Source organism: Oppia nitens, unplaced genomic scaffold (genome assembly GCF_028296485.1).
Source record: "Oppia nitens isolate AA-2021 unplaced genomic scaffold, nextdenovo-longstitch-racon4-pilon3 scaffold6_pilon_pilon_pilon, whole genome shotgun sequence".
Lineage (NCBI taxonomy): Eukaryota > Metazoa > Arthropoda > Arachnida > Sarcoptiformes > Oppiidae > Oppia > Oppia nitens.
The window spans coordinates 6,655,878-6,680,389 of NW_026533250.1; the positions used below are offsets into that span (position 1 = coordinate 6,655,878).

A 24,512-nucleotide genomic window follows, 5' to 3' on the forward strand; every position below is an offset into this window, starting at 1 on the left:
ATTGATTTCTTTGATTATAAAGAAAATTGTCAATTTTGTAATACATGTTATCAAGACATATTAAAAGCTAAAATTCCTCGCCTCGCTTTGTCCAATGGATTAATGTTTCCTGAAATACCAAATTGTATTAATTGTCTTAATGATTTAGAAGAAAGAATGGTGTCTGCAAGAATAATATTTGAAACAATATTACATTTACCAAAAGGTGGACAGTATAAAATGAAAGGAAATGTTGTAAACGTTCCAGTTGATCCAAATGCAATGCTTCCATTACTTCCAAGAATTGACGACGAATTACATATTATAAGAGTTCAATTAAAAAGACGTATTAATGATCCTGTTCGATTAGATCACAAAGACTTGTATAAAACTGTTAGAACACACGAGTTAAAAGTAGCACTTAATTTTTTAGTTAAGCAAAATGCTTATATAAATGCTGGTGTCAAGTTAAAACAAGACTGGTATAAACGATTTCCCACAGACTTTCCGCAAATAAATGAATCAGAAGAAGAAGATAATCAAATTACAAATACCATTGAAGAAACTGAAATTGTTGGATGTTTAGATACTTTGTGGGATAGTGAAGATCCACAAGTAGGAGTTGCATATGCTCCAGGAGAAGGAAAAAAGCCATTGAATATTTTGATTGATATTAATGCTGCATCATTGGCATTTCCAAAATTATTTGCAGGACAAGAACGCCCATTAATAACCAAAACTATGAGATTTTCTGTGGCAGATTTTGCAAAATCAGAACTAAGAAGATATGATCGCAGATGTGCTGAAAACATTCCATATCTTTTTTTTACTTTCAAACGAAAACAATGGAATGAAGCTATAAGTGCCACAAATATTTTTAAAAGAAAAGTTAAAGGACAATCGGAATGGTCAGTCAATGATGCTTTAGACAGCACAAAAGTTAATCAAGCTATTGCATCGGACAAAGCATTCAAAAGTATGTCGAAACTTAGAACAAGTCCATCATATTGGGAACAAAAACGTGATGAAACCATAGCAATGATACGACAACTTGGATTGCCAACTTTATTTTTTACTTTATCTGCTGCCGAATCATCTTGGGGAGAACTACTCGTTATTTTAAACAAAGTTTTAAATAATGTGTCATTAACATTAGAAGAAGTACACAATCTTCAAAGAGACGAAAAGTTATCATTAATAAGACGTGACCCTGTAACTTCAAGCAGATATTTTGAACACAGATATCGAAATTTCTTCAATTTAATCATAAAGCCTGGAGTAGCATTTGGAAATAAACGTGTTATCGAAAGTTATTATCGCGTTGAATTTCAGCATAGAGGTTCGCCACATATTCACGGTCTTCTTTGGCTATCTGATGCACCAAAATATGATAAAATTAATGATAACAGCGAAGATGTAATTAATTTTATTGATGAAATCACATCAACATCCACAACAGCTTATTATGAAACGGAAAACGAAGAAGATACACAATGTGTTGATGAGGATACAACAAATCTCATTAATACGTTGCAAATACATCGACATAAAGAAAATTGTCTTAAAGTAAAGAACACTTGTCGTTATCGATTTCCTATGCCGCCAATGAACAAAACAAATATATTGAAACCATTGGATGAAAATACTTTAGATAAAGACCTAAAGAAACATAAAGATAACTTTAATTCTATTCAAAAATTAATACTATCATTTGATGAAAAAGAAAACAAAAATATTATTAATTACATGTCTTTTGATGATTTTCTTAAAATGTCCAATTTGTCATATTCTGATTACATTGATGCCATAAGATCTTCTATCAATCGCGAAGAGATATTTTTAAAACGTCTGCCTAATGCTGTTAATATTAACGCATACAATAAAATTTGGCTTAACTTATGGCGTGCTAATATAGATATACAATATTGTCTTCATCCATATGCGTGTGTTAAATATTTATGTGCCTATATAAGTAAATCAATGCGTGGTATGTCGCTATTATTAAAACAAGCATCAGAAGAAGCAAAGAAAGGCAACAAAACAATTCAAGAACAAGTACGACATTTAGCAAACACTTTAGTTAATGGAACAGAAATATCAGCTCAAGAAGCGGTTTATCACGCTTTAAGTATGGATATATCTCGGATGTCAAGAGTTACAATATTTATAAATAATGGCCCACCAAATGAAAGATTTCAAATGTTGAAATCCCGAAAAGAATTAGAAGAACTGCCGAATGATTCAAAAGATATATCAATTAAAGGACTTATAGATCATTATATGGCAAGACCAGTTTATATTGATCGAGTTAATAATTTGTGTTTAGCTGAATTTGCAGCATCATATAACTATTGCAAGTCAATATCTTCAAAAATACTCGAATCAGATAAAATTGACTTGATTGATGATGAAGAATCTAGCGATGAAAGTGATATCAAAAGTTCATTACCTAATATTATAACTCTTGAAAATAATATTGGATTTATGAAAAAGAAGACAAAAAATGAAAATCATTCGTTACAAAAAATATAATAAACAAAATGATCCAAGTAATTATTATCGCTCAATGGTTATGTTGTATTTTCCTTGGAATGATGAAGAAAATGATCTTCAAGAAGAGAAATGCAAAGAAATATACGAATCAAATATCGAAATAATAAAAGAAAATTTAAAACTATTTGATCCACGATTATTAGAAACAGAATTATTTGACGCCATCAATGCTAATGAAAAAGAAAATGATGAAAATGATAAAAATGAAAGATCAAATGAAGAAGAAATTTCTAAAGAACATGATATTTTAAATATTAGATCTCCTATTGCTAACATTTTTGATGAAACAGACAAATCAAAAGAAAACACATCCAAATCTTATATTGAAAAGATCTCTGTTCCAAAAATAATAGATGAAGAAGAATATAGAAAAATGATGAGATCATTAAATATTGAACAACGCAATATTACTATGGATATTCTACATCGCTTTAAAACGGGAAAAATTCCATTTAATATAATATTAATGGGATCTGCTGGTGTTGGTAAAAGCCATGTTCTCAAATGCATTTATCAATCAATACTTCGTTTTATAAACACAATACCTGGAACAGATTTGGATTCAATTAAAATATTGATAACAGCATACACTGGTAAAGCAGCATGGAATGTTGATGGAATAACATTACATGCGGCATTGGCTTTTCCACATCAACAGATATCTGGTGGAAATTTAAATAAATTGTCTGCCGATGCTACAAATACAATGCGCTACAAACTAAAAGAATTAAAGCTTTTAATTATAGACGAAATAAGTCTTTGTAGTAATAAAATTTTTAATTGGATCGACAAAAGATTAAAAGAAATATTTCAAAATACGTTGCCATTTGGAGGAATTTCTATACTTTTAATTGGAGATTTACATCAAGCAAAGCCTGTTGGTGGTGGATGGCCATTTAAAGAATCAAAAGATGGCTATAACGCAATAATCGGTCCTTATTTATGGAGAGAATTCAAATCTTATGAATTATCAATAGTGATGAGACAAAAAAATGACATTGATTTTGTTGATTGTTTAAATAGACTTGCAAAAGCTGATTTAATTGAAAATGATATCATTTTACTTAAATCTCGTTTTAATATTAAAGATTCTTACAAAAATGAATCAGTTTGTCTATATTATACTAATAATGAAGTTGCATTGCATAATACAAAAGCAATCGAAGAAAAAGCTGGCGAATTACTTAATAATAAAGCTAATGATGACATAAGAGGATATAACAATATAAGTGATAGACAAAAAATTGTTGAGAAAATTGAAAAAATGACATATCAAGATTCAAATGGGTTAATGAGTGATATAAATTTAAAAATTGGATTAAAATATATGATTACATGCAATGTTGATGTCTCTGATGGCTTATTTAATGGTGCTTATGGTACATTAATGAGAATTGATAAAGATAAATACACTGCAAATATTAAAACAATATGGATACAATTTCCAAAAAATTCTGGATTTGAAATTCGCCGAAAGTACAAGGAATATATGAAACAAAATTTTATTCCAGAGACTTGGACACCGATTGAACAAATAAAGAAAGATTTTCAAATGGGTGGATTCCTTAATGTAAACGTAACTCGTACACAATTCCCATTAGTGTGTTGTGAAGCCATGACAATACATAAAAGTCAGGGATCAACATTTGAACGAGTTATTGTTAATTTAACTAAACATTTGCCTCGAGAATTAATTTATACAGCATGTTCTCGAGTAACATCAATTAATGGATTATACTTGGATGGAGATTTTAAATTAATTGAAAATCTGAAGCCAAAACAAAGTGATAGAGAAATCTTCAATGAAATACAAAGATTACAAACAGAAGCAAAACTTCAATTAATAATTAAACCTTTATCTCTATCAGTACGAAATGATTATGCAATTTCTTACCTAAATGTTCAGTCATTTAGAAAAAACCATTTAGATTTACAAAGTGATGACAACATATTGGCATCTGATTTGTTAATTTTAGTAGAAACACGAATAAAAAGTCAATACAATTTATTACCTAATATTGGTGAACTGTCAGCTATAAGCCATGTTTATTCAGATACTTCTACAATTGCAAATGGTGGCGTTGCTATATATGCTAAGAAGTCTATTAATGCAGCAGTTGTATGCTCACTCATGGATAGTAATGACAAATCCATTTGGCATTATGAAATCTCTTGTGTCAAATTTAATAACATTGCAGTTGTTGGAGTGTATTTATCATCTCGTCTTCCATTTGATACGCTCAAAAATATACTTAATAATATTGCTAATAAGACATCTAATTTTCAACATATAATAATATGTGGCGATTTCAATATTGACTACTCAACTAAAAGCGGACAAACATTAGTTAATTTAACTAATAAAACATATAATTGGACATATTTAATACCAGATGATATGGTTACAACTAATTATAGAAATCAAATTGATTATATTTTTACAAGTAATAAAAATGATAAAATCTATCAGTATGACTTTTATGGAAGCTATCACATACCATTTTGGATAGATGTTTGCGATAACAAATGTGTTACTGACGTTAGTTCTCAATCAAGTTACTCATCAAATAATGAAGAAAATGATCTTAACACTACATTAAAACCAGTATCACAACAAAGTCATTTTGTTGCTAGATTTAAAGACATTCAATTAGATGATATCAAAGAGTCTTCAGTACTTCTTACAAAACTATCTCAAGAAACAATTGAAGATTATTTGAAAGTGAAAGATACAAAAGTAACTGCTTTAAGACTATCTCAAGAAGATATAGAGAAGCACACACAATTACAAGATTATCAAATTCATCATAATATTTGGCTTTCAAAGACAAATTATAATTATTTACATGAAGATCTTGTAACAGGTGATATAAGATTACTTGATGGATCGGAAAACAGTGGTTGGCTAAATGATTCACTAATTACAAATGGAATGGCTGTCATTTTTAATAATCAAGCAAATAATAATAATTTACTCAATTTTCAAACTTCTTATCGGTTTCAACAAAATTATCCATATTTAAAACCTAAGTATTATTTTACTAATGTTGGACAAGAATTACATCATATTGTTAACACTAGTAATCATTGGATTTACATCAATGTTCAATATACATCATCTACAACAATTACTTGTAATGTTTATGATTCGGTTAACGCATTAACAGTTAGCGAATTAATTGTACGCGTCGCAAGTGCACATATAAGACAACTCGACATAACACCTCAATTAAATTATCAATTTTGGCGAGTAACCAAACAGCCAAATTCTAATGATTGTGGAGTTCATGCTTTAATGAATATGGCATTAAATATTTCTGGTATTAATCCAAGTTCAAGAAGACTAACTGAAAATAGTTTCAATTTGCGTCAAAGATTACAAAGATGGTATGAATCTGGACAAATTTCATTGCCAATTACACGAAATACCGAAGCAAAATCCAAATACATAACAATACCAACTCTACATTGTTTGTGTTCAAAACCATTTAATAATAATATGATTCGCTGTATACAATGTGGTGAAAGATTTCATCAAAATTGTCAACCGGATAATAACACAATACAAAGCAACTTTGTTTGCACAAAATGCGTTGAACCAAATCAAGATATTTACGATGTTTTATAAATTATATGTATTACATTTATTATATCATTATTAAAAATAATAATTTTGTATTTAATATTCGATTTTTTAAATAAAATTTAAATTTTATATAAATGAGTTTTTTATTTTTTATAAATAGTTATTTCTTTGCGAACATAAGATTTCATAACGTCAAAGTTTTTTTTTCTGATAATGCTTTCTAGCATTCTTAACTGGTTTTAATATGATTTATTATTTTATGGATATAATAAAAATAAATTATGATAATAAACTATTAGTTATTTTTACATTATAAATAATATAAATATTTTATTTGTATAAAACAATCATAAATTACTATAATAACAATAATAATTATTATTATTTTATTATTAGAAAAAATAATGATTATTTATCATAAATTATTTGTATTTAAAACTACAATATATTTTTTTATATAAAATTATTTTGTATCACAATTAAAAATTTATACATAAATTTGTTTTGTTTTATTATTTTTTTAAAAAATTATAAAATAAAACAATATTTTTTAATTATTACAAAAACAATAATTATGTGGAAATTTTGTAAATCATTGATAAGTTTTAATGAAAAATATTATTCATTTCATACGATTTTAATTAGTTTTAATGAATTACTAAACGATTCATTTAAATCAATTTATTCAACAATTGACGACTATTTAGACAGTGGACAGTTGTCTGCGGGTCGGTTAGCACTGGTAATCATAACCGAATTGGCACTACTGGCTAATGGTATACGTTTTGTTATCAGTGCTCTAGTAGTCGATAAGGTATTATTATTAATAATTTTTTCAATTTGAATTAGTTATACAATATATATATATATATATCAGGGCTGCGAAATGGGGGGTATTTACTGGGAATTTACTGGATATTTATTTGGAATTTATTGGAAATTTACTGGGTATTTACTAGGAATTTACTAGGAATTTGTTGGGATTTTATTGGGAATTTATTGGAAATTTATTGTTTATTTTTTTGGGAAATTACTTGATATTTATTTGGAAATTATTTGATATTTACTAGGAATTTACTGGGAATTTATTGGGAATTTATTGGATATTTATTTGGAATTTATTGGGAATTTACTGGGTATTTACTGGGAATTTACTGGGAATTTACTGGGAATTTACTCAAAAAATAGTTGTTTAAAAATGTTAATAAAAATTGTTCACCACACCCTATACCACCAAGTTTTTTTTCGAGATTTTTGCCATTTTACCCCCCTATACACCCAACCCCTGATATATATATATATAAACAATAATATATATATATTTAATACACAGTACTGGCTTCTGGAGCTATTGGGTAATCCAGTCTATACACTAACCAATTCAGTATTTACATCAATACTGTTAGCTATAGTTTCAATAGATATATTCATAGCCAACTGTCTAATAAATTATCATCAATACAACCATAGCCTAACATTCATAGATATGCTATCATCACAGCTAACTGGCCAAACATTTCCTACCTATCAAATCATACCGCCTGATCAACTAAGACGACTGGCCTTTAAATCTAATCTATTGGTTAGTTTGATAAAACCAGTTAAACTGTTGGTAACCATACAGACAATACTAATATTTTCCTATTGCTATTACTGGGCACTGGTAGCTGATTTTGATACCAGTACCTGGACTAGTTGGTTTAGGATAATTATCAGTGAATTGATCTGGATAATTTATTCATTCAAAATCTATAGTACAATATTTATGACATTTATTTGGTGGTATATCTATACTAGTTTAGCTAAATTAAAATATACGGAATTATTTATGAAAATGTTTAAATCAATTAATAATAATTATAATTATAATAATAATAATAATAATAATATTATTAAAACAATTATATCAAACAAACACTTAATAACAGCAATCATTGATCACAATATGTTTACTAATAAATGTATATTGAATTGCAATCGACTATACAATGGCCTAACATTTATCATATATTTTATGTCTACTCCCTGTATATTATTGCTAATCTATGGTACATATCATAGACAAAATCATTTGATTGTCAAAATCTATTATACATTTATCTGTATATTTGTTGTCCTATTTGTTTTACTAATGAATTTGATGAGCACCTGGATTAGTAAATCAGCTAATTTACCCATAAATCTATTGAACACATATCTGGCCAGACATCCGTCGTCAATATCCATACAAATGAGACTAAAATTGCTTATATATGTCGAGCGACTATCGGGTCCGACAATCGGTATCTATTGTCTGGATTTGTTTCCCATAAATAGTTGGGAATTATTTAGTTATTTCTATATATGCGGCCAATCATTGATTTTATTGATGTCATTAATTTAATATATGATATATATATATATATATATATATATTTAATTATTCAAAAAAACTTATATTTATAAACTAATATACATATATATATATTAGATTTTATAAAATAAATATAACTATAGTTTGTGATAATTACAATATATATATATATATATATATATACATATATTATACATATATATATATGTATATATATATATATTGTAATTATCACAAACTATAGTTATTTAAATATATTTATTTTATAAAATTAGTTTTTTTTAAAAAAATAATAAGTTATCAAAAAGTAAATATATTTATTTTTTATTATTAATCCTGAGTATAAATATTATGTATATATATATTGAATAATAGTATACTACTAAAATATTTTTATTTTTACAAATTTGTTTAGTTATATATATATATATATATATATATATATATATGAAATATCTAATGTTAAATTGTTGAATTATCAGTATTAATAAATAAAAAAATTAAATTTTTAAAAATAAATTTAAAACTATAATAAAGTTATTTTTGTTTGATTACTAAGTTATTTATTATATGAAATTATGTTTTCTGTATTTTTTTATAATTTTATTTTAACATTTTTTTGTTGTTGTTGTAATTATTATTGATATATTTTTTTGATTAATTAACTTTTTAACATTTTTTTATTGTATATTCAAAACGTTTTTATTTATATAATAAAATAATATAATATTATTAATTACTAAATAAATAGAATATTTAAGATTTATTGTTAAAACAATAAAAATTAATAGACAATTAAATAATATTAGTTATTAGTATAATATTATTTTTAATATATTACATTTTATAAATTTTATAAATAATTTATAATATTTATTTAAAACTAATATACAGTTTAGTACATTAGTTTAATTAACTTAGTTGAAACTTTAATGTAATTAAATTTTATTAATAAATTAAAAGTTTAATGTAATTGTAATTAACTTCAAATTTTATTTTTTAAATTGTATATTCAAAATATAATATTTTAGATTTATTGATAAATACAATCAACAACAACAACAACAACAACAACAACAAAATAATAGACTAAATAAAATACAAAGTTTAATATATTAATTAATTAATTATTTGTTATTGTTATAATTTTATTTAATATAATTTTTAATTAGTATTAGGTAATACAATAATGAGCTGGCCTCACGTGCTTAAGACATATTGTTGCATTTGATTTTGATACCACTGTAAAGATCAACTATTCAAACACTTATATTTAAGTTTATATTATATTTTATGTCAACTCCATGTATACTAATTGTTATTTTCAGTATATTTAGTAAAAAATATTTATTAATTGGTAGAATCTGTTGTCTATTTTCATTTATGTCAATGTTTTCATTACTGTTATCTATGAACTCGATGAGCACTTGGATTAGTAGATCAGCACATTTACCATTAAATCAATTATATAGTTATCTGGCCAGACATCCGACTATATCCATACAAATGCGCCTAAAATTGCTTATATATGTCGAGCGACTGTCGGGACCAACAATTGGTATCTATTGTTACGATTTGTTTCCAATAAATAGTTTTGAATTATTTCAATACTATTATATTTGCGGTCAATTAATGTTAACATTAGCCTCATTTGTTTAAATACTAAATAATAATTTACTAAAATATTATTGTAATAATCGTAATATAGTTATATTTATTGCAGAATTATTTTAATAAATAAATTTAATAAATTTTATTATTAACTTTCATTATTCATTATTTAAATTATAATATCAATATAAATTTAATATATTTTTTTTAAATAAATTTTTGTGATTAATACGAAAAACTAGTAATTATAAAATTATATTATATTATATTACTTGTTAGGCCCCCTAACTTTTAGGCTTCAAGTCAATGGGGGTGGGGGGGGGTTAGAGCTCTGATTTAACAGTATTATTGATTAATTAATTATTTAGTGAAATTTTAAATAACATTTAATATATTATTATTGATATTATTATATAGTATTTTATAATATATTTATTGTATAAATATTTATATTCTAATAACTAAATTATTTATTTTTAAATTGATTTGCTATAACATATACCAGTAATACAGTGTATGTTTGTATTCATGATAACTATTTAAATGAAATCCTAAATATATATATCAAACGATCCGATAGTCATCAGCGATGGAAATAGGAATGTTGTATCCAATAGATAGGATGGATCACCCAATAGATCCCTAACCCATAGCTATAAACATAGTAAATATTATACAACAATAAAAAATTAAATTACAAAAAAAAATTATTTACAAACTTTATTAGTTCATTGATAAAAACTATTGTATGTTTGTATTCATGATAACTATTTAAACAAAATCCTAGAGTTAAAGCAAACGATGCGATAGTTATCAGCGATGGATATAGAAATGTTGTATCCAATAGATAGGATGGATCACCCAATAGATCCCTAACCCATAGCTATAGACATAATAATTAAAAAAAAAATTAGTAAAAAAAGTATTTAAAATTTAAATTTTATTACTTCTTTGATAAAACCTATTGCTGTAAATTTGATAGCATTTATCAAAACCAATAGATGTGACAACAGTACCAAATACTATACGTTTAGTAGACAACTGTCCCCTTAGATAGTCGTCTATTGAATCATAAATAGTTATATAGTATTTGTTACGAATTTCATTGAATATATTGATCACTGAATCAAATGATTGATAACTTTTATAAATCTTTATCATTGATTTGATTATTGATGACATAATTCAACAACAAAAAAATTAATACAATAAAGTAATAAATTTTAATTTTATTTAATTTTTTTGTTTGTTTAATTCCTAAGGAAATTATGTTTTCTGTATAATATTTATTTTATTATTGCATTTTTTTTTATTAATATCTTTATTTAGTATATTTTATATTCAATAAATATTGTTAATATTATTTTATTTTATGAATAAAGCGATTTTTTTAAATATACAGTATAATAGTTAATTAAAAATCAATAATTATATATTTATATATAAACTAATTTCCAAACAGTTCGTTGATTTATTTTCAAGTAATTTATTATATGATGTCATATTTTTTTTTATTATTATTATTATTATCTCTAAATTAATTGCATTAACTGCACAAAAAAATTAAATAGTTTATACTACGAAAATAATATTATTAAAAAAAATATATTTTATATATCTAAAATATTTTATACTAATAAAAACTATATTATAGATAAGTAAAAAACAGTGTATTATTATTTTAATTAAATTGCTATTTTTTTAAAAAAAACTAATAGTAGTTTTATTTTGTAAATAATATATTTATTTATTTATATTGTGATTTTTTTTTTGACAAAAAATAAATAATAATAAATAAATCATTAATTATGATATCATTATTGCGATCAAAGTTTAGGTTTAATGAAAATTATTATTCATTTCAATTGCTAATCAATAGATTTAATACATTGATTACCGGATCCTATAAGACATTGTATCTAACAATTGACGACTATATTATCGGTGGACAGTTGTCTATAAGTCGGGTTGGACTGGTATTGCTAATACAATTGGCAATGTTAGCTAATTGTTTGCGATTTTTGTTGGCCGCTATAGTCGATAAGGTATTAAAACATTTATTAAAACAATAAAAAATTATTATTATAAATAATACAAATTAAATAAAACATAATAATATTAATAATAAATTATACTATAAAAGTCAATTTAATAAATTAGATAAATTTAAAAAATAATTATTTTATTTTATTATTTAATTGTTAACTAATTTCTGTTAATTATAATTATTTATTAACTAATAATTTATTATTTATATTTTTTTAAATATTTTTAAACATTTGATTGCATACACACACATACACACACACACATACACACACATACACACACATACACACACACATACACACACATACACAAACATACACAAACATACACACACATACACACACATACACACACATACACACACATACACACACATACACACACATACACACACATACACAAACATACACACACACATACACACACATACACACACATACACACACATACACACACATACACACACATACACACACATACACACACATACACACACATACACACACATACACACACATACACACACATATATACACATACATATATACACACACATTGGTATAATAAATAATATTAATGTTTTATATTGAATATATTAAAACACACAGTTATGGCTAAACGATTTATTAGGCAATCCTATGTATACGGTTAGCAACTCTAGACTAATGTATAGCTTGTTTGCTATTTCATCGTTTGCCGTATTTTCGCATAACTGTGTCATCAATTATCATGAACTAAGGCATCGATTTGTTTTCTGGTCGATGTTATACCAGATAAACAACCGGACATTTGATCAACCAATACAATCGCGTGAACAACTGAGACAACTGTCCTTCAAATGCAATATACTGATGAAGTTTTTAATAGGAATGGCCTACTGGTTGCCCCGATTATCACTACTAGCCTATTGTTATGCCTATTATTTTGCACTGGTATCCGGCGATTTTCATACAAGTGCTACTAACTATTATTGGTTACTAAACTGTTTGTTAAGTATACTATTATTTTCGATATATCTATTCAAATCCTATAGTATAGCTATTATAATATTTATTTTATGGTATATTTATGTTAGTTTAGCTAAATTAAAATTCAATGAATTTTTTATTGGTATTCAAAACAATACTATTAATTATCCATTAAATAGATGGCAATTAATTTATTCAAAAAAATTATTGCTAATAATCTGTAAACATAATCAATTTACTAAACTAATCATCGATTGTAATCAACTATTCAATTGTCTAACATTTATCATATATTTTATGACAACTCCCTGTATATTAGTAGCAATTTATTCAACATTTCATCCGGATATCGATTTACTAATTAAATTGTTATTTATTTTCTTGAGTCTATCGATAATCATATCGACAATAGTTATCCATCTATTGAGCACTTGGATCACCAGATCAGCACATTTACCCATAAATCTGTTGTACAGTTATCTGGCCAGACATCCGTCAATATCCATCAAAATGCGTCTAAAATTGCTTATATATGTCGAGAGACTATCGATTAAAACAATTGGTATCTATTGTCTTGATTTGTTTCCGATGAATAGTTTTGAATTATTTAAATATCTATATATTTGTTGTCAATTAATGTTAGTATTGATGTCATGTATTTAATAAAAAAAAATAATTTTTAATTTTTATGTTTCTTATTAATTATTTTAAGAAAATAATTTTATTATATTAACTAACAAACAAACAAACAAAATGTATTATAATTTAATATTTTTTTTGGTATGAAATTAAATTATAATAATTGTTTTTTTTTTGATTAATTATTATTAATTATTTAATATTATTAATAATTTTTGTTTTTATGTTTCTTATTAATTATTATTTTAAGAAAATAATTTTATTATATTCACTAACAAACAAACAAACAAAATGTATTATAATTTAATATTTTTTTTGGTATGAAATCAAATAATAATAATAATTGTTTTTTTTAATTAATTATTATTAATTATTTAATATTAATAATAATTTTTTGTTTTTATGTTTCTTATTAATTATTATTTTAAGAAAATAATTTTATTATATTCACTAACAAACAAACAAACAAAATGTATTATAATTTAATATTTTTTTTGGTATGAAATTAAATAATAATAATAATTGTTTTTTTTAATTAATTATTATTAATTATTAAATATTAATAATAATTTTTTTTGTTTTTATGTTTCTTATTAATTATTTTAAGAAAATAATTTTATTATATTCACTAACAAACAAACAAACAAAATGTATTATAATTTAATATTTTATTTTATTTTTTAAATTATATAATAATAATAATTGTTTTTTTTAATTAATTATTATTAATTATTTAATATTAATAATAATTTTGTATTTTGGTTAACAAATGTTGTTAACATAGGTTTCCTATAAATAGTTATCCTATAGATTATAAACTATTATATTGTTGGATCTCATTAGTCGATTATATAACAATATATATAGTATATATATATTTAATAATTTAAATAATAATTATTTATTTAAAATTATTTATTTGTAAAGAAAAAAATATTCAATATATATATATATTGTATATTATATTCAAAAAATTGTTAATCAATTTATTCAATCAGTCAATTGAAATCAATTACTTAATTAATTTATTAAAAAAAAAATACAAACACAACACACAATCAATCAATCAATCAGTTTCTCTGTTTCAAAGATCACAGACAGACAGTCAGTCACTGAGGAGGAAGAAGTGAATTATTTATCAATCAAATCAAAGAAATCAAATCAATTGATTGATTGAATCAATCAGTGATAACAACAACAACAACAAGATTGTTGTCTATATTGCGAATACCGACGGCTTCTGTCTGGTGTAGTGGTGGTCAACGATTACCGTCGGCAACGGCTGTCATACATGTTGTGGTCAAACAGTGTGTGCTAAAGACGACATCGTCTCAACAACAGATGTTATGTAAGTATTGTTGTTTGTAATCATTCAATAGATCCGACGGCTAAAGATGTCTTGGATTTGTTGTTGTTGTCTTTGTTTAGCCATCCGATTGATCGGCAATACGGCCGGAAAAGGTAGAGTCAATCTATGGACAACATTGCGACGACATATGCATACAACCACTGGCGCTAAACAACGTCTAAGAAGACTAAAGCAACGGCTGATGGGACCGACCACTGGACTGCCCATCAATTTCGGTCGAGGAGTGGTAGCCGGCGGTGCACTGTTAGGTATCGGCGCCCTATGCTATTGCGGACTTGGCCTCAGCAATGCTCCCGGCATTTACGAGCGATCAGTGTAATAGTAGTCATATATGAGTGGCCAGTGGTCACACACTAACAAACATACACATACACATACACATACACATACACATACACATACACATACACATACACATACACATACACATACACATACACATACACATACACATACACATACACATACACATACACATACACATACACATACACATACACATACACATACACATACACATACACATACACATACACATACACATACACATACACATACACATACACATACACATACACATACACATACACATACACATACACATACACATACACATACACATACACATACACATACACATACACATACACATACACATACACATACACATACACATACACATACACATACACATACACATACACATACACATACACATACACATACACATACACATACACATACACATACACATACACATACACATACACATACACATACACATACACATACACATACACATACACATACACATACACATACACATACACATACACATACACATACACATACACATACACATACACATACACATACACATACACATACACATACACATACACATACACATACACATACACATACACATACACATACACATACACATACACATACACATACACATACACATACACATACACATACACATACACATACACATACACATACACATACACATACACATACACATACACATACACATACACATACACATACACATACACATACACATACACATACACATACACATACACATACACATACACATACACATACACATACACATACACATACACATACACATACACATACACATACACATACACATACACATACACATACACATACACATACACATACACATACACATACACATACACATACACATACACATACACATACACATACACATACACATACACATACACATACACATACACATACACATACACATACACATACACACACTTACAGCCGAAACCCCGTTTAAATTAATTGATTCACTATTTTCTTGTATTTTTTGTTTGTTTGTTTGATGGACAGTGAATGGGAACATCACGTCAGGAAACGGATACACACGACATACGCCTACTTCGGGTCGGGACTCGGTCTGACAGTCGCTGCTGCGGTCATAGCATTTCGGAGTCCGGCCGTAATGCGATACATGAGCCGATACTCGGGAACGGTTTTTATTCAAATTTTATACAATACTATCCAATCGTTGGATTGATTTTTTAAAAAGTAATTATCTCTAATATTTTTATAGTCAATGTTGTTAAATATGATGGCAATGATCGGTACGGGTGTTGTTGTCCAATCGATAGCCTATCCGGTTGATGGTTTCGGTGCCAAACAGCTGGCCTGGAGAGTGTCTATTGCAGTATTGTCGGTGTCGTCATTGCATCGTTTTGTCTGTTGGGCGGACCACTGATCGCGAAGGTAGCCGTACTGACGACCGGAATTGTTGGCGGCCTATCGGCAGTTGCCGTTTGTTCGCCGAACGACCGTTTTCTCGATATGAAAGGACCGCTGGCCACAGGTCTGGGCGTAGTGTTTGCCTCATCGATCGGTATATATACAGTATATATATATAAATAACAAATATATTGGCAATTAATTTACCGATTTTTTTTCAATCTATAGGATCGATGTATTTGCCGCCGACTACCGCATTGGGCGCCTCCTTGTTTTCGCTCAGTGTTTACGGCGGACTACTAGTGTTCAGCGCTTTCCTATTGAACGATACCCAACGTATCGTACGTACGGCCAAAACACATCCCAACACTGATCAGATCCGACCATACGATCCTATCAATGCGTAAATAAATTTTTATTTTGTATTTTTTGTGGTCATATTTACCGATAATTTAATGGATATATTGTTTGTTTGTTTGTTTTGTTTGTCTGTATAGTTCACTATCAATATATTTGGATGCATTCAATATATTTATCCGTTTGGCCAGAGCTGGTTGGATTAGACGGCACCGGTAATTGTGTCCATAAAATAAATATAATAAATATATATACCGTATATTTCAGTTATATTTAGTTAATAGTCTTTAAAAAATAATTTTTTATATAAATCTAATTTACAATAATATTGATTGAATCAATTGGTGTTTTTTTTTAATTATTTTATTAATAATTCAATTGTATTATATTATTGCCAATTAAATTGTTAAAAAAGAAAAAATAATAATTAATTTGTAAATTATGTCAAAAATATTTATATATGTAATATAGTATTTAATATAATATTATTTATACTGTATTGTCATTTATTTATTATATTTTATTAATTTATTAATAGAGTTTTTAATTCCATATTATGACAAATATATATATAATTTTATTTATATATAATATTATTTTTTTATTATTAAAACATTTTTTTATAAATACTAATATCATATATATATATATATATATATATATATATATATATATATAATGTATAAATGTTTAAATTATATATTTATAAAAAATCATATTTAAATTTTATTTATTTGTCAAAAAAAAATAATCTTATTTCTATTATTAATAATAATATTATTAAAATAATTTAGTAAAATAATTCAAGTTAATAATAATATAATAATCAAAATATATATATCAATACAATAAGAAAATAATTTAAATAATAATATACTGTAACTGAAACAAACAAAAAACACTTTAATAAATAATTTGTAAAACTAATAACATGTATATAAAAAATATATTTTTTGTTTGTTTGTTATATATATCAAACATATTCTAAACAAAAAAAAAAATTTCTAATCTATATATGAAAACAATGCCTACAACAGCATAACAATTGGCCACACAATGGTGTTGTAGTGACCAGAGTTATGGCTGCGGTGGCGGCGGCACCCGATTTGGTGGACCCGGTAGTAGAAGTATCAATAACTGGATAAACAATAGTGCCATTGTTATCATAGTCGGGTAAGAAAATTACATCGGGAGGAAATATTTCATCACTAATACTAGGTTTGGCCACTGATGACGATGACGACTGTCCATTAGCATCATCACCATTGCTATCAATGTTATTTGCGGACAGTTTTAATAGACTATCCAACTCATCATCAGCTGCTGTTGTTGTTTGGACGCCATCACCGCCACCGCCACCGCCAACGCCACTGTCGGTAGTCTTCTGCTGAATGTTTTAAGCAATCAATCAATTAATGACTTATTATTATTATTAGTTAAATATTATACGACAACAATACAAACCTCGGCTTTCGGATGGACAACCAGTTCGGGTCGTTTGGACTTTCGATAGGATTTGCTTTTGTCGGTGATATCCATATCTAACTCTATGTCACCTAATTTTGTCCGTTCGGATGCCATTTCAACCGGTATTCAAGTGATTACACGATTGCCACCCGTTTTGTCCAAATTATTAATAATTAAAAACTAATAACAAATGGACAACAAGTTTATCGTACATATAGTACATATGTATTGTCTATAACTAAGCGATGATTTGGTACCCAATAATCACTATAATTGACAATACATTCAAACAATAAAATATTTTCAGAGACAGTAATAACGTTTGGATTATATTATGTAATAAATTGAAAATTTAGTACTATTTATAAGTGAGAGATAGTCTAAAATTTTTAAATTTTCCAGGGTTGCATCATGGACAATTATTTTGAATTTATTTTATTGAAATATAAAGATTAATAAAGTTAATAAAATATTTAAAAATTATTAATGTAAAAATAAATAATTTATTTATATTAAATAATTATATTATCTAACATTAATTTTTTAAGTTTTATAAGTTAATATTTTTAATAATAATTTATATATGATTTATTATTAATTTTTAATATTAAGTAGTATGTACAGTAGTATAGAGTGGAAAATAGACAATATCTAAATAACTTATACTAAAACATACTGTATCATAAATAATAAAATTAAATAAGTAATTCCTTAAATGCTATAAAGTAAATAATGTAAAAATAATTAATTAATTTATAGTAAAAGACTATCTACAAAATTTATTTAAATGTTATACAAAACAAATAATTGATGTATATAGATTACGTTGACGCTACACAAATTACGTTGACGTACACAAATTATATTGCTATACACAAATTACGTTGTACATAAATTACGTTGAAAATAAATTACGTTGGAATACATAAATTACGTTGATGAACATAAATTACGTTGTAATACACTAATTACGTTGACGTTATTCAAATTACATTGATGTACACAAATTACGTTGATGTACATAAATTATGTTGGAATAAATAAATTACGTTGTAATACATAAATTACTTTGTTGTACATAAATTACGTTGATGTACATAAACTACGTTGACACTACACAAATTACGTTGACGTACACAAATTATGTTGCTATACACAAATTACGTTGTACATAAATTACGTTGAAGTAAATAAATTACGTTGATGTAAATAAATTACGTAGATGTAAATAAATTATGTTGGAATATACAAATTACATTGATGAACATAAATTACGTTGACGTTATTCAAATTACATTGATGTACACAAATTACGTTGTTGTACATAAATTATTTTAATGTTTATAAATTACGTTAAAATACACAAATTACGTTGGAATACATAAATTACGTTTATGAACATAAATTTCGTTGATGTAAATAAATTACGTTAATGTAAATAAATTATGTTGGTATATACAAATTATGTTGATGTACATAAATTACGTTGATGTAAATAAATTACGTTGATGTAAATAAATTATGTTGGAATATACAAATTACGTTGATGAACATAAATTACGTTGTCGTTATTCAAATTACATTGATGTACACAAATTACATTGATGTAAATAAATTACGTTGTACATAAATTACGTTGTTGTACATAAATTATTTTAATGTTTATAAATTACGTTCATACACAAATTACGTTGGAATACATAAATTACGTTTATGAACATAAATTTCGTTGATGTAAATAAATTACGTTGATGTAAATAAATTATGTTGGTATATACAAATTATGTTAATGTACATAAATTACGTTGTTATACATAAATTATGTTGGAATAAACAAATTACATTGATGTGCATAAATTACGTTTATTTACACAACTTACGTTGGTATACACAAATTACGTTGCTGTATATAAATTACGTTTATATACACAAATTAAATTGTTTAATCTTGTCTTATCTAATCTTATCTAATCTTATCTAATCTTATCTAATCTTATCTAATCTTATCTAATCTTATCTAATCTTATCTAATCTTATCTAATCTTATCTAATCTTATCTAATCTTATCTAATCTTATCTAATCTTATCTAATCTTATCTAATCTTATCTAATCTTATCTAATCTTATCTAATCTTATCTAATCTTATCTAATCTTATCTAATCTTATCTAATATTTTATCTTACTCAACCTTATCTAATGTTAGCCAATCTTATCTAATCTTGTCTAACCTAACCTAACCTAACTTTTCCGAATCATTTTATCTTATAAAAATTAATCTAATAAAGTTGATCTAATAGACTAATAAGAATACATTATTAATATTTTTACAACTAAAATGTTTCATTGTTGAAATATGTAAACTTTATACACACTTGTCTAGTTTTTTCCATATACTACTTACTCATCCAATTTTTTTTAATTAAAAAAAGTAGTTTTAATTATCTCTAATATTTTTATAGTCAATGTTGTTAAATATGATGGCAATGATCGGTACGGGTGTTGTTGTCCAATCGATACCCTATCCGGTTGATGGTTTCGGTGCCAAACAGCTGGCCTGGAGAGTGTCTATTGCAGTATTGTCGGTGTCGTCATTGCATCGTTTTGTCTGTTGGGCGGACCACTGATCGCGAAGGTAGCCGTACTGACGACCGGTATTGTTGGCGGCCTATCGGCAGTTGCCGTTTGTTCGCCGAACGACCGTTTTCTCGATATGAAAGGACCGCTGGCCACAGGTCTGGGCGTAGTGTTTGTCTCATCGATCGGTATATATATATATATATATAACAGGGTTGCGAWAGGTTTTCAATCTCAGAGGGGGGGGTTATAGGGAGGGGGTGAACAATTTTTATTGCATTTTTAAACGACAATTTTTCCCAAATTTGAGTAAATTCCCAATAAATTCCCAATAAATTCCCAATAAATTCCCAATAAATTCCCACTAAATTCCCAATAAATTCCCACTAAATTCCCACTAAATTCCCACTAAATTCCCACTAAATTCCCACTAAATTCCCAATAAATTCCCACTAAATTCCCAATAAATACCAAATAAATTCCCAATAAATTCCCAATAAATTCCCACTAAATTCCCAATAAATTCCCACTAAATTCCCACTAAATTCTTGACTTTAGGCCAGGGGGGGGGGGGGTAAAACCTAAAAATCTCGACCACAAGGGGGTAAGATGGCCTACCCCTCCTCCTTTCGCAACCCTGATATACAAATATATTGGCAATTAATTTTTTAACCGATTTTTTCAATCTATAGGATCGATGTATTTGCCGCCGACTACCGCATTGGGCGCCTCCTTGTTTTCGCTCAGTGTTTACGGCGGACTACTAGTGTTCAGCGCTTTCCTATTGAACGATACCCAACGTATCGTACGTACGGCCCAAACACATCGGCCCAACGATATCTCCAACACTGACCGACGGCCATACGATCCGATCAATGCGTAAATAAATTTTTTGATTATTTTTTTTTTAAAGTTTTTCTTTTTAAATATTTTGTATTTTTTGTGGTCATATTTACCGATAATTTAATGGATATATTGTTTGTTTGTTTGTTTTGTTTGTCTGTATAGTTCACTATCAATATATTTGGATGCATTCAATATATTTATCCGTTTGGCCAGAGCTGGTTGGATTAGACGGCACCGGTAATTGTGTCCATAAAATAAATATAATAAATATATATACCGTATATTTCAGTTATATTTAGTTAATAGTCTTAAAAAAAATAATTTTTTATATAAATCTAATTTACAATATAATGTACAATAATATCGACTGATTGATTGAATCAATTGGTGTTTTTTTTTAATTATTTGATTAATAATTCAATTGTATTATATTATTGCCAATTAAATTGTTAAAAAAGAAAAAAATAATAATTAATTTGTAAATTATGTCAAAAATATTTATATATGTAATATAGTATTTAATATAATATTATTTATACTGTATTGTCATTTATTTATTATATTTTATTAATTTATTAATAGAGTTTTTAATTCCATATTATGACAAATATATATATAATTTTATTTATATATAATATTATTTTTTTATTATTAAAACATTTTTTTATAAATACTAATATCATATATATATATATAATGTATAAATGTTTAAATTATATATTTATAAAAAATCATATTTAAATTTTATTTATTTGTCAAAAAAAAATAATCTTATTTCTATTATTAATAATAATATTATTAAAATAATTTAGTAAAATAATTCAAGTTAATAATAATATAATAATCAAAATATATATATCAATACAATAAGAAAATAATTTAAATAATAATATAACTGAAACAAACAAAAAACACTTTAATAAATAATTTGTAAAACTAATAACATGTATATAAAAAATATATTTTTTGTTTGTTTGTTATATATATCAAACATATTCTAAACAAAAAAATTAATTTCTAATCTATATATGAAAACAATGCCTACAACAGCATAACAATTGGCCACACAATGGCCAACAACCGACCAATCAATGGTGTTGTAGTGACCAGAGTTATGGCTGCGGTGGCGGCGGCACCCGATTTGGTGGACCCGGTAGTAGAAGTATCAATAACTGGATAAACAATAGTGCCATTGTTATCATAGTCGGGTAAGAAAATTACATCGGGAGGAAATATTTCATCACTAATACTAGGTTTGGCCACTGATGACGATGACGACTGTCCATTAGCATCATCACCATTGCTATCAATGTTATTTGCGGCCAGTTTTAATAGACTATCCAACTCATCATCAGCTGCTGTTGTTGTTTGGACGCCATCACCGCCACCGCCAACGCCACTGTCGGTAGTCTTCTGCTGAATGTTTTAAGCAATCAATCAATTAATGACTTATTATTATTATTAGTTAAATATTATACGACAACAATACAAACCTCGGCTTTCGGATGGACAACCAGTTCGGGTCGTTTGGACTTTCGATAGGATTTGCTTTTGTCGGTGATATCCATATCTAACTCGATGTCATCTAATTTTGTCCGTTCGGATGCCATTTCAACCGGTATTCCAGTGATTACACGATTGCCACCCGTTTTGTCCAAATTTTCCGAACCCTTTCTCTATTAGGGAATTAGAAACCAAACAATTTAAGCAAATTATTTAATCATTACTATCACTGATATGACTAATCATTTTTTGGTTGTGAAACATACGGAGCCAACGATGTCGACTCTGGGCGCCTGTTGGCCGTCTTTGAGCGGTTCCTCTTCGACTTCGACATCGAACTCAATCTGTCCGATCTGTTGGGGCGGCTGTCCCGACACCAGACCAATAGGTGCCGCAGATATTACACGACCACCACTATTGGTATCATCATTGGCGGCGGCCGCGTTGTCGTCAACAATACCACCCAATGGTTTGCCGCCTGTTGTTTGTCGTCGTAGTCGTTGGTGTTTTTGGCCATCAATTGTACGACTGGTTATCAACAACAACAACAGCAACACCACCGCCACTGCCGACACTGTCATCAATATGGGTCTGACTGTCATTAATAGAAACACCAATTGATTGATTGATTTTTTCTTTATAGACAACTGATTCTACTCTAAGAGATACTAATCAATCGATAATCAATAGGAAAGTTATGTCAATCAACAAAAGTATAGGTAGTTTTCAGTTTAACTTTTTTTTAACAGATAAATGTCTTAAAAGGCTATGAGTTTCTAGTTTACTAAATGATAATAAATGATAATATATTTTACATCACCCGAAAAAAAATCGGTCAGTTTTTTATATTTAGTTAACGTATTTTCAAATCAAAAAAAATCAAATCAATTATACATTAAAAA

General features: G+C 26.7%; 1 protein-coding gene and 1 pseudogene across 1 annotated transcript; one reads left to right on the forward strand and one right to left on the reverse strand.

Moving 5' to 3' along the window:
- The first annotated feature begins 14,846 nt into the window (after positions 1 to 14,846).
- LOC128962842 (uncharacterized) lies at positions 14,847 to 22,144 on the forward strand (annotated as a pseudogene).
- A 1,004-nt stretch (positions 22,145 to 23,148) lies between these two features.
- LOC128962843 (uncharacterized) lies at positions 23,149 to 24,371 on the reverse strand. The gene is made up of 3 exons (XM_054309243.1): positions 23,877 to 24,371; positions 23,601 to 23,783; positions 23,149 to 23,520 (listed from the first exon to the last, which is right to left on the reverse strand). Exons 1-3 carry the CDS (start codon positions 24,210 to 24,212, stop codon positions 23,149 to 23,151), a joined length of 891 nt encoding a protein of 296 aa, XP_054165218.1. The 5' UTR covers positions 24,213 to 24,371.
- Between the last annotated feature and the right edge of the window lie 141 nt (positions 24,372 to 24,512).